Consider the following 14,445-nt stretch of genomic DNA (forward strand, 5'->3'; position numbering starts at 1 on the left):
CAAATGTAGATAAAAAGGATTTAATAAAACAAACCAAAGTCCAAAGAAAAGCAACCGAGGATCACGAGGAAAAAGCCATCAACCAAAACTTATTAAAAACAAAGTCCAACAAAAGCAAAATCCACAGGGAGCACGAGGAGAAAACACTGAGATTAACACGAGGAGTAACAGGCACAAGGAAGGCATCAAATGAACTGACACAGACACAGGGAGACAGAGAGCTTAAATGCACAGGGAGTGATTATCAATGGAGGACAGGTGTGGACAATCAGACACAGGTGGAAACTGGTGAAGGTAATCAACGAGGAGGGAAACTGAAGCAGGAAGCAAAACTAGAATCACACACAAAATAAAACAGGAAACATGGAACCTAACACAAGAAGCACACGAGGACTGAAAGACAAAACTAAACACTAGAAGCTGAGTAAAGGAAACACAGAAGGATACAAAGAACCAAACACAAGAAGGGAAACTAAAACACAAGGGGGGAAAACTGAACATAAAACACAGGGAGTAATTCTAAACATGGAATAACTAAACAAGAGGCACAGGAAGTAACTAAACAAGGAACACAAGGAGTAACTAAATATAAAGCACAGGGATAAACTAAAGACTAGAATAAACAAACTATGAAAACTAAACATTGAATACAGGGAATACTAGACATGAAACACAAGGAGTAAAACTAGACATGAAACAAGGAATTAACGAAATATGAAACACAAGGAGAAAAAACTTAACACAAAACAAGGAATAAACTAGACATGAAATACAAGGAGTAACTCAACATAAAACATGGGGAGTAACCTAAACATGAAGCACATAATACACAGAAGCACAAGGACTACAAGAAACACCAGAAATATACAAACTAGGACACCTAAATACAAAGTAAAACTAAAAACATGGAAATCACAGAACAAGGAAAACTCGAGGGATCAAAACTTAACACAGGAAATACACTAGAAAAACTCATAACCTAACAAATCAGAACCTGGATCATGACAGGTCTCTGGGAAACTCTCCCTTTCATAGTTTCCTCCCTAATAAGGGAAAGATCTTGATAAGGCAGGCTTGCTTTTAGACACACCTTCAGGGGGAAATATCCTCCTCCTTTGAATCTCATGTTATAAAACGGGAAGTTCCTCCCCTTGAAACCAATATCTGATCAAGAATCCATCATGATGAAGCTGACTCTGTCTGCTGCTCTCGTCTGGACGATCCTCAGCTCTGGTAACATTGCTTTCTCCTGTCAGGTTTATTTCTTCCTTTAATACTAGAGATGGATTTAATCAAAGCTGTCAGGATAATAATAACAAGGGACATTTAGCGACTTAATGAGTAACTGTAGTATGCAGTTCATAGTAAATGCATGAAAGATCATATTAGTCTATTCTCAAAGCAGACTCAGAGCACATTTAAGAAGGTAAAAATATGCCTCACTTTTGACAGAAACCTAAATGTTCAACCCTCTTTATGTCTTGATTTACCTGCAGTAGAGTGACCTCCCTGGATATAGTTCATACTTTTTATTCTTATGAAGGTAAAAAAAAATGGGCATACTCCAGAAATGTGACCTGTTTTGTTGCAAAATAAAGGTGCACAGGTGAGTCAACACTCAGAAATGCCCTGTAAGGTTTTCTATGACTTGGCATGTCAGCATATGAACCATAACGGACATGTTCCAACTGACGAAGATGGCATGGTCAGACACACCCAGAGGAAACTTTCACTGCTCAAGTCTTTCTTTTCTACATCTCATGAGACAAAGTCTTGATTCTCGTCCCAGCCTCTTTAAAGTTTCAGATTTTTCTCATTAGTTTCTTTTTGTTTCTCCTAAAATTTACTAGGAGCAATGGTTGAGACAATAGCCAAAGGAGTTTTATTTGATACCTAAAGCAGAGATCTTGTAATGTTTCATTGTCAATAATGAGACACAGAGAGACTGTGAGGAGCCTATACAGTGATGTGTAAAAGTATTTGGCCCTTCTCTGATTCCTGATTTTTTTTTTTTTTTTTTTTTGCATATTTATCAAACTCAAATGTTTCAGATCATCAAATCAATTTTAATATCTAAAAGATAGGAATAAAACCAACTAAGTGCAGAACCCTTGACACCAACCCAGGTCTGGAGACGTTCAATTCAAATGGCATGATCAACTGTGTCAAATACCGCACTTAAATCTAAAAGAATTAAAATTGAGCTCTCTCCTCTGTCTTCAGCTAAAAGAAGGTCATTTGTTACTTGAGGAGGGCGGTCTCTGTGCTGTCATTTTTCATTCATAAAATCTAAAATCGGTGTTAAAATTACTTTCTGTAACTTTGGATAAAAATGGGAGTTTAGAAATTGGTCTAAAATGACTAAGATCAGAAGGGTTAAGATTTGGTTTCTTTAAAAGCGGTTGGACCACAGCGTGTTTAACAGCAGAAGGAAAATGGCCAGTTAAAAGTGAGCTATTAATAATGGATAAAATACTGGGCCCAACCGTGTCTAAAACGTCTTTGAGAAATTTGGTGGGTGTGGTGTAAAGGCTGCATGTGGTTGAAGTCATCTTAGATAAAATATCTGATCAAATCGGCATAGTGATAGGATTAAAACAGTTAAAACAATGATGAAAGGATCAGCGTGGTTGTAAAACAAAGTCGGGGGCCAAATCTGTTTCCTAATACTGACAATTTTTTCTGTAAAAAATGTTAAAAATGACTCACAAGTCTCATGTGAGGCATCAATAAAATGACAGGGAGAGGTGTTAGTGATAGAATCTAAAATTTCAAATAAAACTCTGGGATTAGAACGATGGGATAAAATCAGGTTAGAACAAAACAGGGGTGTCAAACTCAATCACAGAAGGGGCCGAATTCTGAATTAAGGTCTAACATGAGGGTCTAACAGGGTTCACATTTAACCAAACTGTTAACCTCATTTTCACCAGTAATAAATTATGGAGAAAAACTAGCACTGGTGATAAATGATTTTTAGATTTAAAAAGTTAAAATGAGTAGTTAAAAGGCTGAAAATCTGAGATAAAAACTCAAATGTATTAGCTAAAAGGTCAAAACACAAAATTAGATGTGAAAATAAGGCTTTTCAAAGGTAAATATAATTAAAAGAAAATCACAATCATGTTTTTAAGGCAATAATATGACTTAAAATTTAAAATGGTGCAATTAAAAGGTCAAAATATGAGATAAAGGTTGAATAATAAATTGAAAGGTTCAGACGATTAGATAAAAAGTCAAAATTATAAATTGAAAAGCTCAAAATATGAGATAAAAAGAGAAAATAATAAATGGACAAAGCCAAAATATTTGAAAAGGTCAAAATTATAAATTGAAAAAGACAAAATTATTAGAAAGATTCAAATTCATAAATTGGAAAGCTGAAAATATGAGATAAAAGTGAAAATAATAAATTGACAAAGTCAAAATATGAGACAAAAGTCAAAATTATAACTTGAAAATGGTCAAAATATGAAATTAAAGTCCAAATAATAGATTGAAGTCATAATTGTGCAATTCAAAATTAAAAAAGATGAAATGAAACCACAAATGTGTTGATTTTCTCACATTTCTTTTTCTCTACTTATTTTATTCCTTATTTTTTCACATTTATGACTTAAGAATATTTGATATTATCAAGGTTAATTTCACCATTTTATCCTGGAGGAAATCTGCAGACCTTATATTTCAGGGCCAGTTATAATAAGAATAGGATATGATCTTGCGGGCCGGGTGTGATTGTACCACGGGCCGGATTTGGCCCCCAGGCCTTGAGTTTGACACCCCTGGAATAAAAGGTTGCTCTTGCTTCTTTAATTGCTTTTTGATCATTTTAATAACATCTTTCCAAATCTCATTAAATATGTGTAATCCAGTTTTTTTCCATTTTCTCTCTGTCCGTCTGCAGTCCCTCTTTAACCCTTCAGTGGTCTCATTTAGCCAGGGCGACGGTGATTTAAGTGACGTTTTTGTTTGGTATGGAGCAACATACAAAACAGGCCTATCGTTACCTCTGTTGACCCATTATTGCCTCTATCAACCCTTTTTACACCCTTCTTGCCCATTTTAACCACAGTTAACCTTTTTTTTTTTTTTGCCAGTTGATATCAATTTTTATCCCATTTCACCTCATTTCCACCAATTTCTTTGCACTTTAAAGCCATTTCAGTCACTTTTTAATCCCCTTTTACCACTTTTTGTTCCCATTTTTGCCACCTACACCCATTTTTGATTATTTTTAACACTTTTATCTAATTATTGCCACTTTTAACCCATTTATGTTCTTTAAAAATCCCATTTCACCACCTTTTCACCATTTTTTGCCATTATTTACCAATTTTAGCTATTTTTTACCCCATTTAAATTATGTTTTCCTTCCTTATGGACAGGCTTGTCTGCACACGACTATTCTTGAATGTTCCTGGCTGTTCAACCACCTTCAGGTACAGCAGGGGTCCCCGGTCTCTGGCACCTTTATTTTGGGGGTTGAAAAGGTTGAGAACCACTGGTCTAGGAGAAGTAAATACAAAATGTTGAGATCTCTTTTTGAATTTTCTTTTCCTCTGGGCAGCCATTGTTGTTTACATGCTGCCATGCCAAGTAAAGGACATGTCTGAGTGTTAACTCTTCATTTTGTAAGTATCACTAATTCACATGCATACATCTCTTTCTCCCTTTTCTCTCCTGATTACAGTTGAAGCTCTTCGGTGTCTGCAGACACTGAATGGAGAAACCAAGACTAAATCATGTAGCTCTTCTGCTGAGCTGTGTGCAACAGTTGCCGTTTACAGTAAGAAAAAGAGTCAACACCTGAGTCTGTTTGAGATAATATCTACTTTTAATTGCCTTGTGTAGGTTTTTATCCTTTCAAAATCATGTTCACTTTTAGATGGCAGTCCTCCACAAAAGTCCATGGAAAGGTCCTGTGTGCCACCATCACTCTGTGAAGCACAGAATCAGATCATTTCATCCACTTATTACGGGAGGACGGTAGCTGCTGCTGTTCGCTGCTGCAACACAGATGACTGCAACAATGAAGATATCACCTGTGAGTATTTTTGCTGCCAAGGTTTTTGTAAATCCAACAATCTTTGTTCCTTATCAAGTTATCAAACATTAGAGCATAATTAGAATTTCTTTCAAAAAACCTCACAATGATAACTATTTTTCAAGAATAAAAATGTCAAACTGCACTGTTCCACATTATTATGCACAACAAAGTTTCAAAATATTTGTAGGTTGTAAAGAACTGAAAATGGTCATTTGTTGAATTTGCAGCATTAGGAGGTCATATTTACTGAAATCAAAGCTATTTCAATAAAAACATCTTAACAGGCCAAGTTCCATGTTAACATCAGAGCTCTTCTTTGGTATCATCTTCACTATTCTTGCATCCATTGAACTTGTGAGTTTTTGGAGAGTTTCTGCTTATATTTCTTTGCAGGATGTCAGAATATCCTCCCAGAGCTGCTGTTTTGATGTGAACTGCCTCCCACCCTCATAGATCTTTAGCTTGAGGATGCTCCAAAGGTTCTCAATAGGGTTGAGGTCAGGAGAGGATGGGGGCCACACCATGAGTTTCTCTCCTTTATGCCCATAGCAGCCAATGACACAGAGGGATTCTTTGCAGCATGAGATGGAGAATTGTCATGCATGAAGATAATTCTGCTACAGAAGGCCTGGTTCTTTTTTTTGTACCATGGTAAAAAGAGGTCAGTCATAAACTCTTTTTACTTTGCTGAGGTCATTTTCACACCTTCAGGAACTCTAAAGGGGCCTACCAGCTCTCTCCCCATGATTCCAGCCCAAAACATGACTCCGCCCCCTCCTTGCTGACATCACAGCCTTGTGGGATATGGTGACCATCCACCAACCATCCACTACTCCTCCATCTGGACCATCCAGGGTTGCACAGCACTCATCAGTAAACAAGACTGTTTGAAAATGAGTCTTCATGTATTTCTGGGCCCACTGCAATCGTTTCTGCTTGTGAGCATTGGTTAGGGGTGGCTGAATAGTAGGTTTATACATGACTGCAAGCCTCTAGAGGATCCTACACCTTGAGGTTGGTGGGACTCCAGAGGCACCAGCAGCTTCAAATACATGTTTGCTGCTTTGTAATGGCATTTTAGCAGCTGTTCTCTTAATTTGATGAATTTGTCTGTCAGAAACCTTCCTCATTATGCCTTTATCTGCAGGAACCCGTCTGTGCTCTGAATCAGCCACAGATTTCTTCACAGTATGAGCACGCTTAAGTTTTCATGAAATATCTAATATCTTCATACCTTGTCAAGGTATTACACTATTTGAGGCTTTTTAGCAGCAGAGAGATCCTTTTTCTTTCCCATATTGCTGAAACCTGTGGCCTGCTTAATAATGTGGAACGTCCTTCTTAAGTAGTTTTCTTTTAATTGGGCTCACCTGAGAAACTAATGATCACAGGTGTCTGAGATTGATTTCAGTGATCCAAAGAGCCCTGAGACACAATACCATCCATGAGTGTAACTGAAAAACAACAGAATGAATGTTTATGACACTGAAATCAAATAATAATGTGGAATGTGGTGTATAGTAGACATTTACATGACATAATGCAATCTCCAGTTCCACAAAAGTTGAGACACTTTGTAAAATGCAAATAAAGAATACAGTGATTTAAAAGTCCTTTTTTTTAACCTTTATTCCATATTTTAGACCACAATGACAATATGTTCAAACTGATAAAGTATATTATTCTTTTTTTAACCTCAGACCAACACTGATTTTCAACAACTAACCATTTCATGAGTGCTCCTTTTATGTTCCTGGTGTTTTCTGAGCATCTAGAAGCATCACACAACTTTCCCAGTCTCGTCTTGCTACTGTCCCTTCTTTTTTTAAATGTTTTCCAGGGATTTTATTAAGTATATGTGTTAATTTTCACAAAAAAATCCAGTCTGAACTGAAATAGCTGACAATTTTCTCCTGTTGTTGAGACTCTTTTTTTAATTTTTATTTTGTTTCAGATCCTGATGTTACACCAAACGGTTTGCAGTGTATCAGATGTGATACTCCAACATGCAACGAGATGGAAAACTGTACAGGCGCACAGGACCACTGTTACAATAATACATGTGAGCTCTCACACAGAATGTTATCATGGACATTTGGTCCAGTAAAACACGGGTTCCAAAACGTTTTTGCTGGGTCCCCCTTTGGCAGATAGAAATATTTCAAAGACCCTCAACCCCAGAGCCATTTTGGCACCCTAGGCCAGATTTCATCTCAGGTTTGTTGTAATGATTAGTAAATCAGAGTGTCTTAATTCTCTGAGCAGTAATATTCATAAACGGTAAACAAGCCCAGCAGACAAACACATCAGGTAGAAACTAACCTGTGCTGTAAAGTGAATGATCAGGTGTGCTGTTACCCCGAGGTAGCTGAAGTTGCTGACTGATGTCCAGTGGTCTCTCCTCAGTGTAATAAATGTAGCTCAGGCCAGCTGCTCCACTTTAGTTGCCTTTCAGCTGCCATGCAGTTCATGGATTCTTGTGGCAGTAGTTCTCGTAGGTGTTCTGTGGTACGGGTCTTCTGAGGCGATCTGGATGATGTCTCAAAGCCCCTTGTCAATGATGTTGATGGTCTGCAGTCTCTGGTGACCCACTGGCGGTTGCAATAGTTACCTTAGGTGTTGTCGTTTTGTGGACAAACCCAGGTCTACTGGACTCTGCCAGTGTAGCTTGACTACCATGGCTTGAAACCGTGTTGTTGTTAGCGTCTTTGCTAACATTAGCAACATTAGCTATCATGGCTCGAAACCGTGTTGTTGTTAGCGTCTTTGCTAACATTAGCAACATTAGCTATCATGGCTCGAAACCGTGTTGTTGTTAGCGTCTTTGCTAACATTAGCAACATTAGCTATCATGGCTTGATCCCATGTTGTTGTTAGCATCTTTGCTGACATTAGCAACATTAGCTATCATGGCTTGACCCTGTGTTGTTAGCGTCTTTGCTGACATTAGCAACATTAGCTATCATGGCTTGATCCTGTGTTGTTAGCGTCTTTGCTGACATTAGCAACATTAGCTATCATGGCTTGATCCTGTGTTGTTAGCGTCTTTGCTAACATTAGCAACATTAGCTATCATGGCTTGATCCTGTGTTGTTGTTAGCGTCTTTGCTAACATCAGCAAAGACGTGCTTTGCCCAAAGGTAGTACTTCAGACTCGTTGTGCTTTGGTGTAAAGACAGTTCGTCAATGCATGTACCCACAATTCTGGTTTTATCTTAACTAACAGTCACCAGCTTTTTAAAAAGAAAACAGCCATAAGCAGACCTGGGTCTGTCTCCTCACTCATCACTGCTGGCTCTGTCTGACCCTTTCACCACTTCACCCCCAGTTAAATAAACATCCATGCCGGAGGGCTACGGAAGCAAGTTGTGGTCAAACTTAGTCCTATGATGAAATTGCCTTACAAGTTTTTAGATTTATTTTTTAAGATTCCAAAATTAATCACGAGCATCAATGCATTAATGTTAACAGCCCTAATTATCACTTATAATAGCAGAGGATTTTTTTATTTGCTTTGATTTTTTGTCTTTAGTAAGAAAAAAAAAAATCATAAAATGCACTGTGAGGCCATCAATAGGTGCAGTGCTTAACAAATTTATTAGACCACCTGTCAGATTTGTCTCAAAGACCATCCAGCATCATGAAGTGCTTCAATGCGGACTCTTTCATTTTCAGTGAGCTCTCCACGTTTTACCATTTTGAACAGGAATGAGGAATTTCAAACTGAATTCACCTTTTTATACCCAAATTTGAGCCGGCTCACTGGGCTTCTCTGAGAAGTCAGAAATGAATCAAGCATAACATTCAACCTCTAAAACTATTTTTTCTCTTCAGGAATGCAATAACTATAATTTGACAAATTAATCAAGAAATAATAATGTGCTTTCCTGTTTTATCAGTTTTTTTTTTTTGTAAATAAGCACATTTGAAAATTCATGGAAAACAATGATAATTATATTTTAGCATCAAAAATATCATTTGGGTTAAAGAGCTTCTACATATTGGTGTATTAACCATTGCAGAAACAAAAAAAAGATGTTGGTAATTACCAATGCTGTTAATTTAGGGCAGCTGTGGCATAAACCTTACTTTGGGTGGTGGTCTAATAAATTTGTTAAGCACTGTATGTTTACATGGACCACTTGCAATCGGAAAAAACGCCTGATAGGAATGAAAATGCTTCATATACACACTCCATTCGGGATGAAATCTTCAGATGCGGTAACTTGACACGGCAGATGGATGTGTTTCACACATCCATCTGGGAAAGCTTCAATAGGAAATGTTTGAGAAAGGGCAGAGGCTTTGAAAAAAACTCGGAGTGTGATTGGGTGAACGTTCTGTCACATCTCTACAGGCCAATAAGTGCAACAAAACACGTGATGTAGCCGCTAGCAAGCTGCGTGTGCGCAGCTACTCTAGAACAACGTGAAACATGGCGACTGTAGACATGTAAGTACTCGACTTTTGTCGTTTTTGAAAAGAAAACAACTCACTGCTGTTCATTGTTCCTCTTTTAATGAAGAAATGTCGTCGAGTTTTGATAAAACTGGCGCTTTAGCAGCATCCACGCCAATGTCTTCCTCCATAACTGCACCAGCTCTTGCTGCTGCTTGCTTACAACACGACTCTGCTGCAAGTACTGGCCCTCGTCACTGATTGGTCCTGTCACTTTCTAACCGGGCCCAAACGGTTCAGATAGGAGCATTGCAAGATGGATCCGGCAGTGAAAAACAAGGAAACAGGCGTATCCATCTGCTTTGCAAGGTTACAGATCCGTTTCATTCGGAATGGAATTTCATTCCGAATGAAAGGGGTGGTTTATGTCGATCCTCATTCGGAAACACTTGATCTGATCACCTCTCCCTGTTTGGGGTGTTTTTGTCTTACTGTGCATGTCTCCCCCACGTGACATGCTTTGTTATTCTCCCCCTATGAATGGACTACAGCAGTATGTACCGCTGAGCTTGCTGCTTTAACAGAGGAAGCACCAGAAACATCAGATCTGTCTGCATCACACGCTAAAGGTCTATTTCTGAGTACAATACAGTAGAAATTAAGATAATATAACGTACAGACTTACAAAACAATATTTTCACGCAGGGATGAGTTGAAGAAACAAGCAAGCCATCTGACAGTTTAATGCAGGGTTCCTTACTTTTATCCGAAAATACTGTATTTCAAGGTCAGAAAGCCGAGGGCCACACACTGGATTTTTTCCACCCATTACACCATTAAAATGTTTTGGCTGTTCGAAGATATAACCTAAACAGGACAGACATAAATGTGCTGTCCTTGTACCACATAGCAATTTTTTTTACATTTTTAAACACTTGTAACCTGTTGTCCACAATATCTGATCTGACCCAGAAATTATTTCACCCCACCTGAGATCAGTGCACACAGAGTCCAGAGAGAGAGGAGGATCCTGCTGAGATTTGGCCTGGACTGCTGCTCTCCCGTAGTGCTCATAGAGCTACAACCCTCACCTACTGAGTGAAAACTTGACTTGAATGTATGTATAAGCCCTACAGTCATTATTCTGCATATTTGTTCTATCAGAATCCCCCTTTACACCCCTGCATGCGTCATGAACTGACCCATCTCCGTGCGTAATTTTGGATGCCTTTCAGCGCTGCACCAAGTCATAGGACAGCCTGTACACAGATTAGGATTAAATTTTTAGTTATAAAGAATTTGTTTTTACAGTTATGAGAGGAATTTTTTACCATTTGATAAGACCTGGAGTTAAATAAACCACAGGATTTATAAACGATGTCCCGTTTAACATAAGTGATCAAGACCATAATTGCACTTCTCGTTGACATAAAATTAAATAGTATGTAAATAAATCTAGTTGGTATTAGTTTGGCATTACATATTTTTATAATGAGGGGTTAAATCAGACTGACATTGAACTGAATCACTCACCAAGCGAAATATGATTTCTGCGTTTGGGGCTGACAGACTATTACGCAGGGAAAGTATTTGCTATCATGACAGCAGCTGTTTTAATCCCACACAGAAATAGAAGTTTGGTTTTAAAAGGCAAAAACCTCTGGCTCTGATATTTGTTAAGACCTGAGATGCAGAAAACTAGTCAGAGGTGCGGACAGGACTGGACTCTAATGAGAGAGCGAATTGCAGCTGTGCATGGTGGTTAAATTCTTCGGCTAAAAAACCCCATCAAAATTAAACAAAATAAATTAGTCTCCTTCAGTCTTAAAAATCATGCAGTCTGTATCAGCCTCTTTTGGACAGCATGTGTGCAGAGCTGAGGTGATGCTGCAGTTGCGCTGATGTGCGCACTGCCATGCGTCTTTTTATGATGCTCCTCCCCGCTCTAAAGAGGGTTCAATGTACCATATTTAACTCATTTATTGCATCATATTACAACCTTTCTATGCCATAATCATAGCTAGATTGTGATAAGTGAGTGGAAATTTGTATCTAAAATAAGTAAATATTGAAAATTAATATAAAGAGTTATCCATGTTTTCCCCCAAACGTCTCATGGGCCAGATGACTCCTGCTGGCACCGGACCTGGCCCGCTGGCCGTCACTTGGAGTTGGTTAGTGTAAGTCAGGCGGTTTACAGGTGCAGAAGAATAATTTCTTCTTCTACAGCAAATTGTCGGTAGATTTAACCTGTGGGACGATAAGGCGCATTTCAGAACATTTGTATTCAGATCAGATTGAGATGCCTGAGCACGCATATCTGAATCAGATTGGATCTTCCAGCGCCCATGTGTACAGAGACATTTTAATCTCTGATCCGAATGAATTTAATCTGATCATGAAAGAAATGCTCATGTAACTGCAGCTGATGGGCCTATCAAGAGCTCAATAGGGCACGGGTCAGCAACTAAGTTTGGCCTCAGGCCAGTTTTTTTTCTGACCAACTCAATGGCAGGCCAAAATTACATCTTTATCAGGCAAAACCTGTCTTTCCTACTAAAAAAATACTTTTTTCTCACATATACTATTATATCTTATACAAAAACGTAATTTAATAAAGTTATTTATTTAAAATGAATGAATTTGCTACAGGCTGTTATTATTTATTTATTTTATCTTTGAGCCAAGCTTGTTATTTATTTTAATTCAATGAAACAGATTTTGTACTTTGTCTGTCAGTGGCACACAGTTTTCTTTTTTTCTCCTTTTTCTCAGAGCGCACATGTGCCAGTTAAGTTCCTACCTCAAGCCAGTGTGCGTCTGAAGTCAAGCAGATGCTGCTTTATTTTATTGGATCTCATTTTGTCTTGACCTTTGAATGAATGTTCTGAAATCTGTGTGGAATTGTCGTTTTTGTGATAGCAAATATATAAATATTTTTTCTTTTTATTCTGTTTTTTATTCAATGGCATCTGGTGGGCCAGATATTATTGGCGGTGGGCCAGTTTTGCCCGTGGGCCACCAGTTGCCTACCGCTGCAATAGGGGGTCAGGGGTCCCCCCCCCCCCCATTTTTTTTTTTTTTTCTATTTTAATAAAACACTTTATTTTGAGACTTTTTATGTGCTCTGGGGATTTTATTTATGATCAAATTAAGTTGAAACGTAAAGCTAAGTTTTGCTTTACTATCAGTATTATCTAACTTTTATTCTTAGAATCTGGAATTTCTGTGCATTTTTTAACATTAGTTCTATATATGATAATTATGACTATAATTGTTATTGTTGTGTTTGTTGTTACTTTTGCCTTTCTGTGTTATTCACAGGCATTGATGGTACTAATTTACTGCATTACTGAATAACGTTTACATTCCCTAAGAACGTTATGGGATTGGAATGACTTTTCCGGTTATTAGTCAAGATCTCAGGCATTGCTAGGGAAAAGGAATTGTTGCTTTAGTAAAACTTTGTCTTTTAATCATAAAACATAAAATTATAAATTTGTAGTTTTATTACTTCTTTTCCTTGGCAAGTGACCATGAAATAAGTGGGTTAATGCCCTTTGAGCTGTCCAGTTATCAGGGATTAATGGACTTCGCAGAGGCAACCGTCCGATGCGCAGGCCTCCACGTTGTCCATTAATCCCTGATAATTGGACACTTCATTGGGCATTAACCCTTACTTTTTTTTAATCTTGAAACAACTTTGAGCGAGTGATTCATGCTTTTATTTATACAAAGTTGGACTGCTTAAATGTTTTATACTTTGGTATTAATCAAGCCTCCTTTGCATGCTTACAGTTGGTTTTAACAGGCACTCATAAACATGAACACAGCAGCCCAATCGTGGCGTTCCTCCACTGACTCCTCCTTAATTTTAGAATTCATTTTTAAAATTTGAGCGTCAGTCTTGAGCATCATGTCAGTGCGTCTGTGATGGCAGCAGTGTGGCCTGTAGCCTTCACAGTCGTATGTCATGAAGAAGATACAGACTGCCTGCTGTCAGTTTAGACTATTAATGGTGATAAAGGACTTTCAAAAGTGGCAGCACGGCGGGTTTTGGTTCATTTAGGACATTGTGTCATGTGACTTTTACACATGGTAAAATCATCTTTTAGCTCTACCACAAACTGCAGCCTACTAAAGCAGATTTTTTTTTTTTGTTTCATTCACAGTTACCGTTGGAAACGTGCCCCAAACCGTCTTCGGCTGTGGATCTGCTAACATGTGTGAATATAACTCTGAATGGGACGGCCAAAGTTGGTATGGCTTTTTTTATACTAGTACCCGTGGAACTAATTGTCTGAAAGCTGTGCCACGTAGTTCAGCTCTGACTGCCAGACTGACTTGGTTTCTGTTCCTTCTTGCTCCATTTACTCTTTCTGTCAATTAAAACCAGGAGCAGCAATACTTCAGTGTGAATGTTGTATGTTAAAGGTCGTGTTTAACCCAGTTTTTGTCATTTTAAACCATTTTTGTCACTTTAACCCAATTTTTGCTACATTCAGCGCATTTTTGCTACATCTCACCTCCTGCATTTTTGCTACATTTAACCCACTTTTGTCATGTTTTACCCATTTCTGTCATGTTTAACCTTTTTTTTGTCATGTTTAATCCATGTTTGTGTTATCGTGGGATGCCAGATGAATATGTTTCATACATCCATCTGGAAAACCTTTCATAGATGGTGTTTGGGAAAGGGCAGAGCCTTTGAAAAAAACTTAGAGGGTGCTTGGATAAACGTTCTGTCACATCTTTACAGGCCAATCAGCAAAAAAAATGTGATGTAGCCACTATCGAGGATAAAACTCCATAGAGAGCTGCATAACTTGAACCATGGCGACTGTAGATATGTCAGTACATGACTTTGTTTTTGAAAAGAAAACAGCTCACTGCTGTTCTTTGTTCTTCTTTTAATGGAGAAATGTCGTAAAGTTCTGATAAAACTGGCGCTTTAGCAGCATCCACGCTAATGTCTTCCACCATAATTGCGCCAGCCT

General features: G+C 38.1%; 1 protein-coding gene across 1 annotated transcript; it reads left to right on the forward strand.

Moving 5' to 3' along the window:
• Positions 1-1,181: 1,181 nt before the first annotated feature.
• LOC121512752 (phospholipase A2 inhibitor and Ly6/PLAUR domain-containing protein-like) lies at positions 1,182-14,206 on the forward strand. Its single transcript, XM_041792183.1, has 5 exons — positions 1,182-1,233; positions 4,694-4,789; positions 4,889-5,047; positions 7,005-7,112; positions 13,621-14,206. The coding sequence occupies exons 1-5, from the start codon at positions 1,182-1,184 to the stop codon at positions 13,836-13,838; spliced, it is 633 nt and encodes a 210-aa protein (XP_041648117.1). The 3' UTR covers positions 13,839-14,206.
• The last annotated feature ends 239 nt before the right edge of the window (positions 14,207-14,445 follow it).

The sequence above is a fragment of the Cheilinus undulatus genome, linkage group 7, assembly GCF_018320785.1.
Source record: "Cheilinus undulatus linkage group 7, ASM1832078v1, whole genome shotgun sequence".
NCBI classification, from domain to species: domain Eukaryota; kingdom Metazoa; phylum Chordata; class Actinopteri; order Labriformes; family Labridae; genus Cheilinus; species Cheilinus undulatus.

Coding starts and splice junctions, on each gene's coding strand:
- LOC121512752 (XM_041792183.1), top strand. CDS start 1,182: ATGATGAAGCTGACTCTGTCTGCTGCTCTCGTCTGGACGATCCTCAGC. Junction 1,234..4,693: donor CTGGACGATCCTCAGCTCTG/GTAACATTGCTT, acceptor TCCTGATTACAG/TTGAAGCTCTTCGGTGTCTG. Junction 5,048..7,004: donor CAACAATGAAGATATCACCT/GTGAGTATTTTT, acceptor ATTTTGTTTCAG/ATCCTGATGTTACACCAAAC.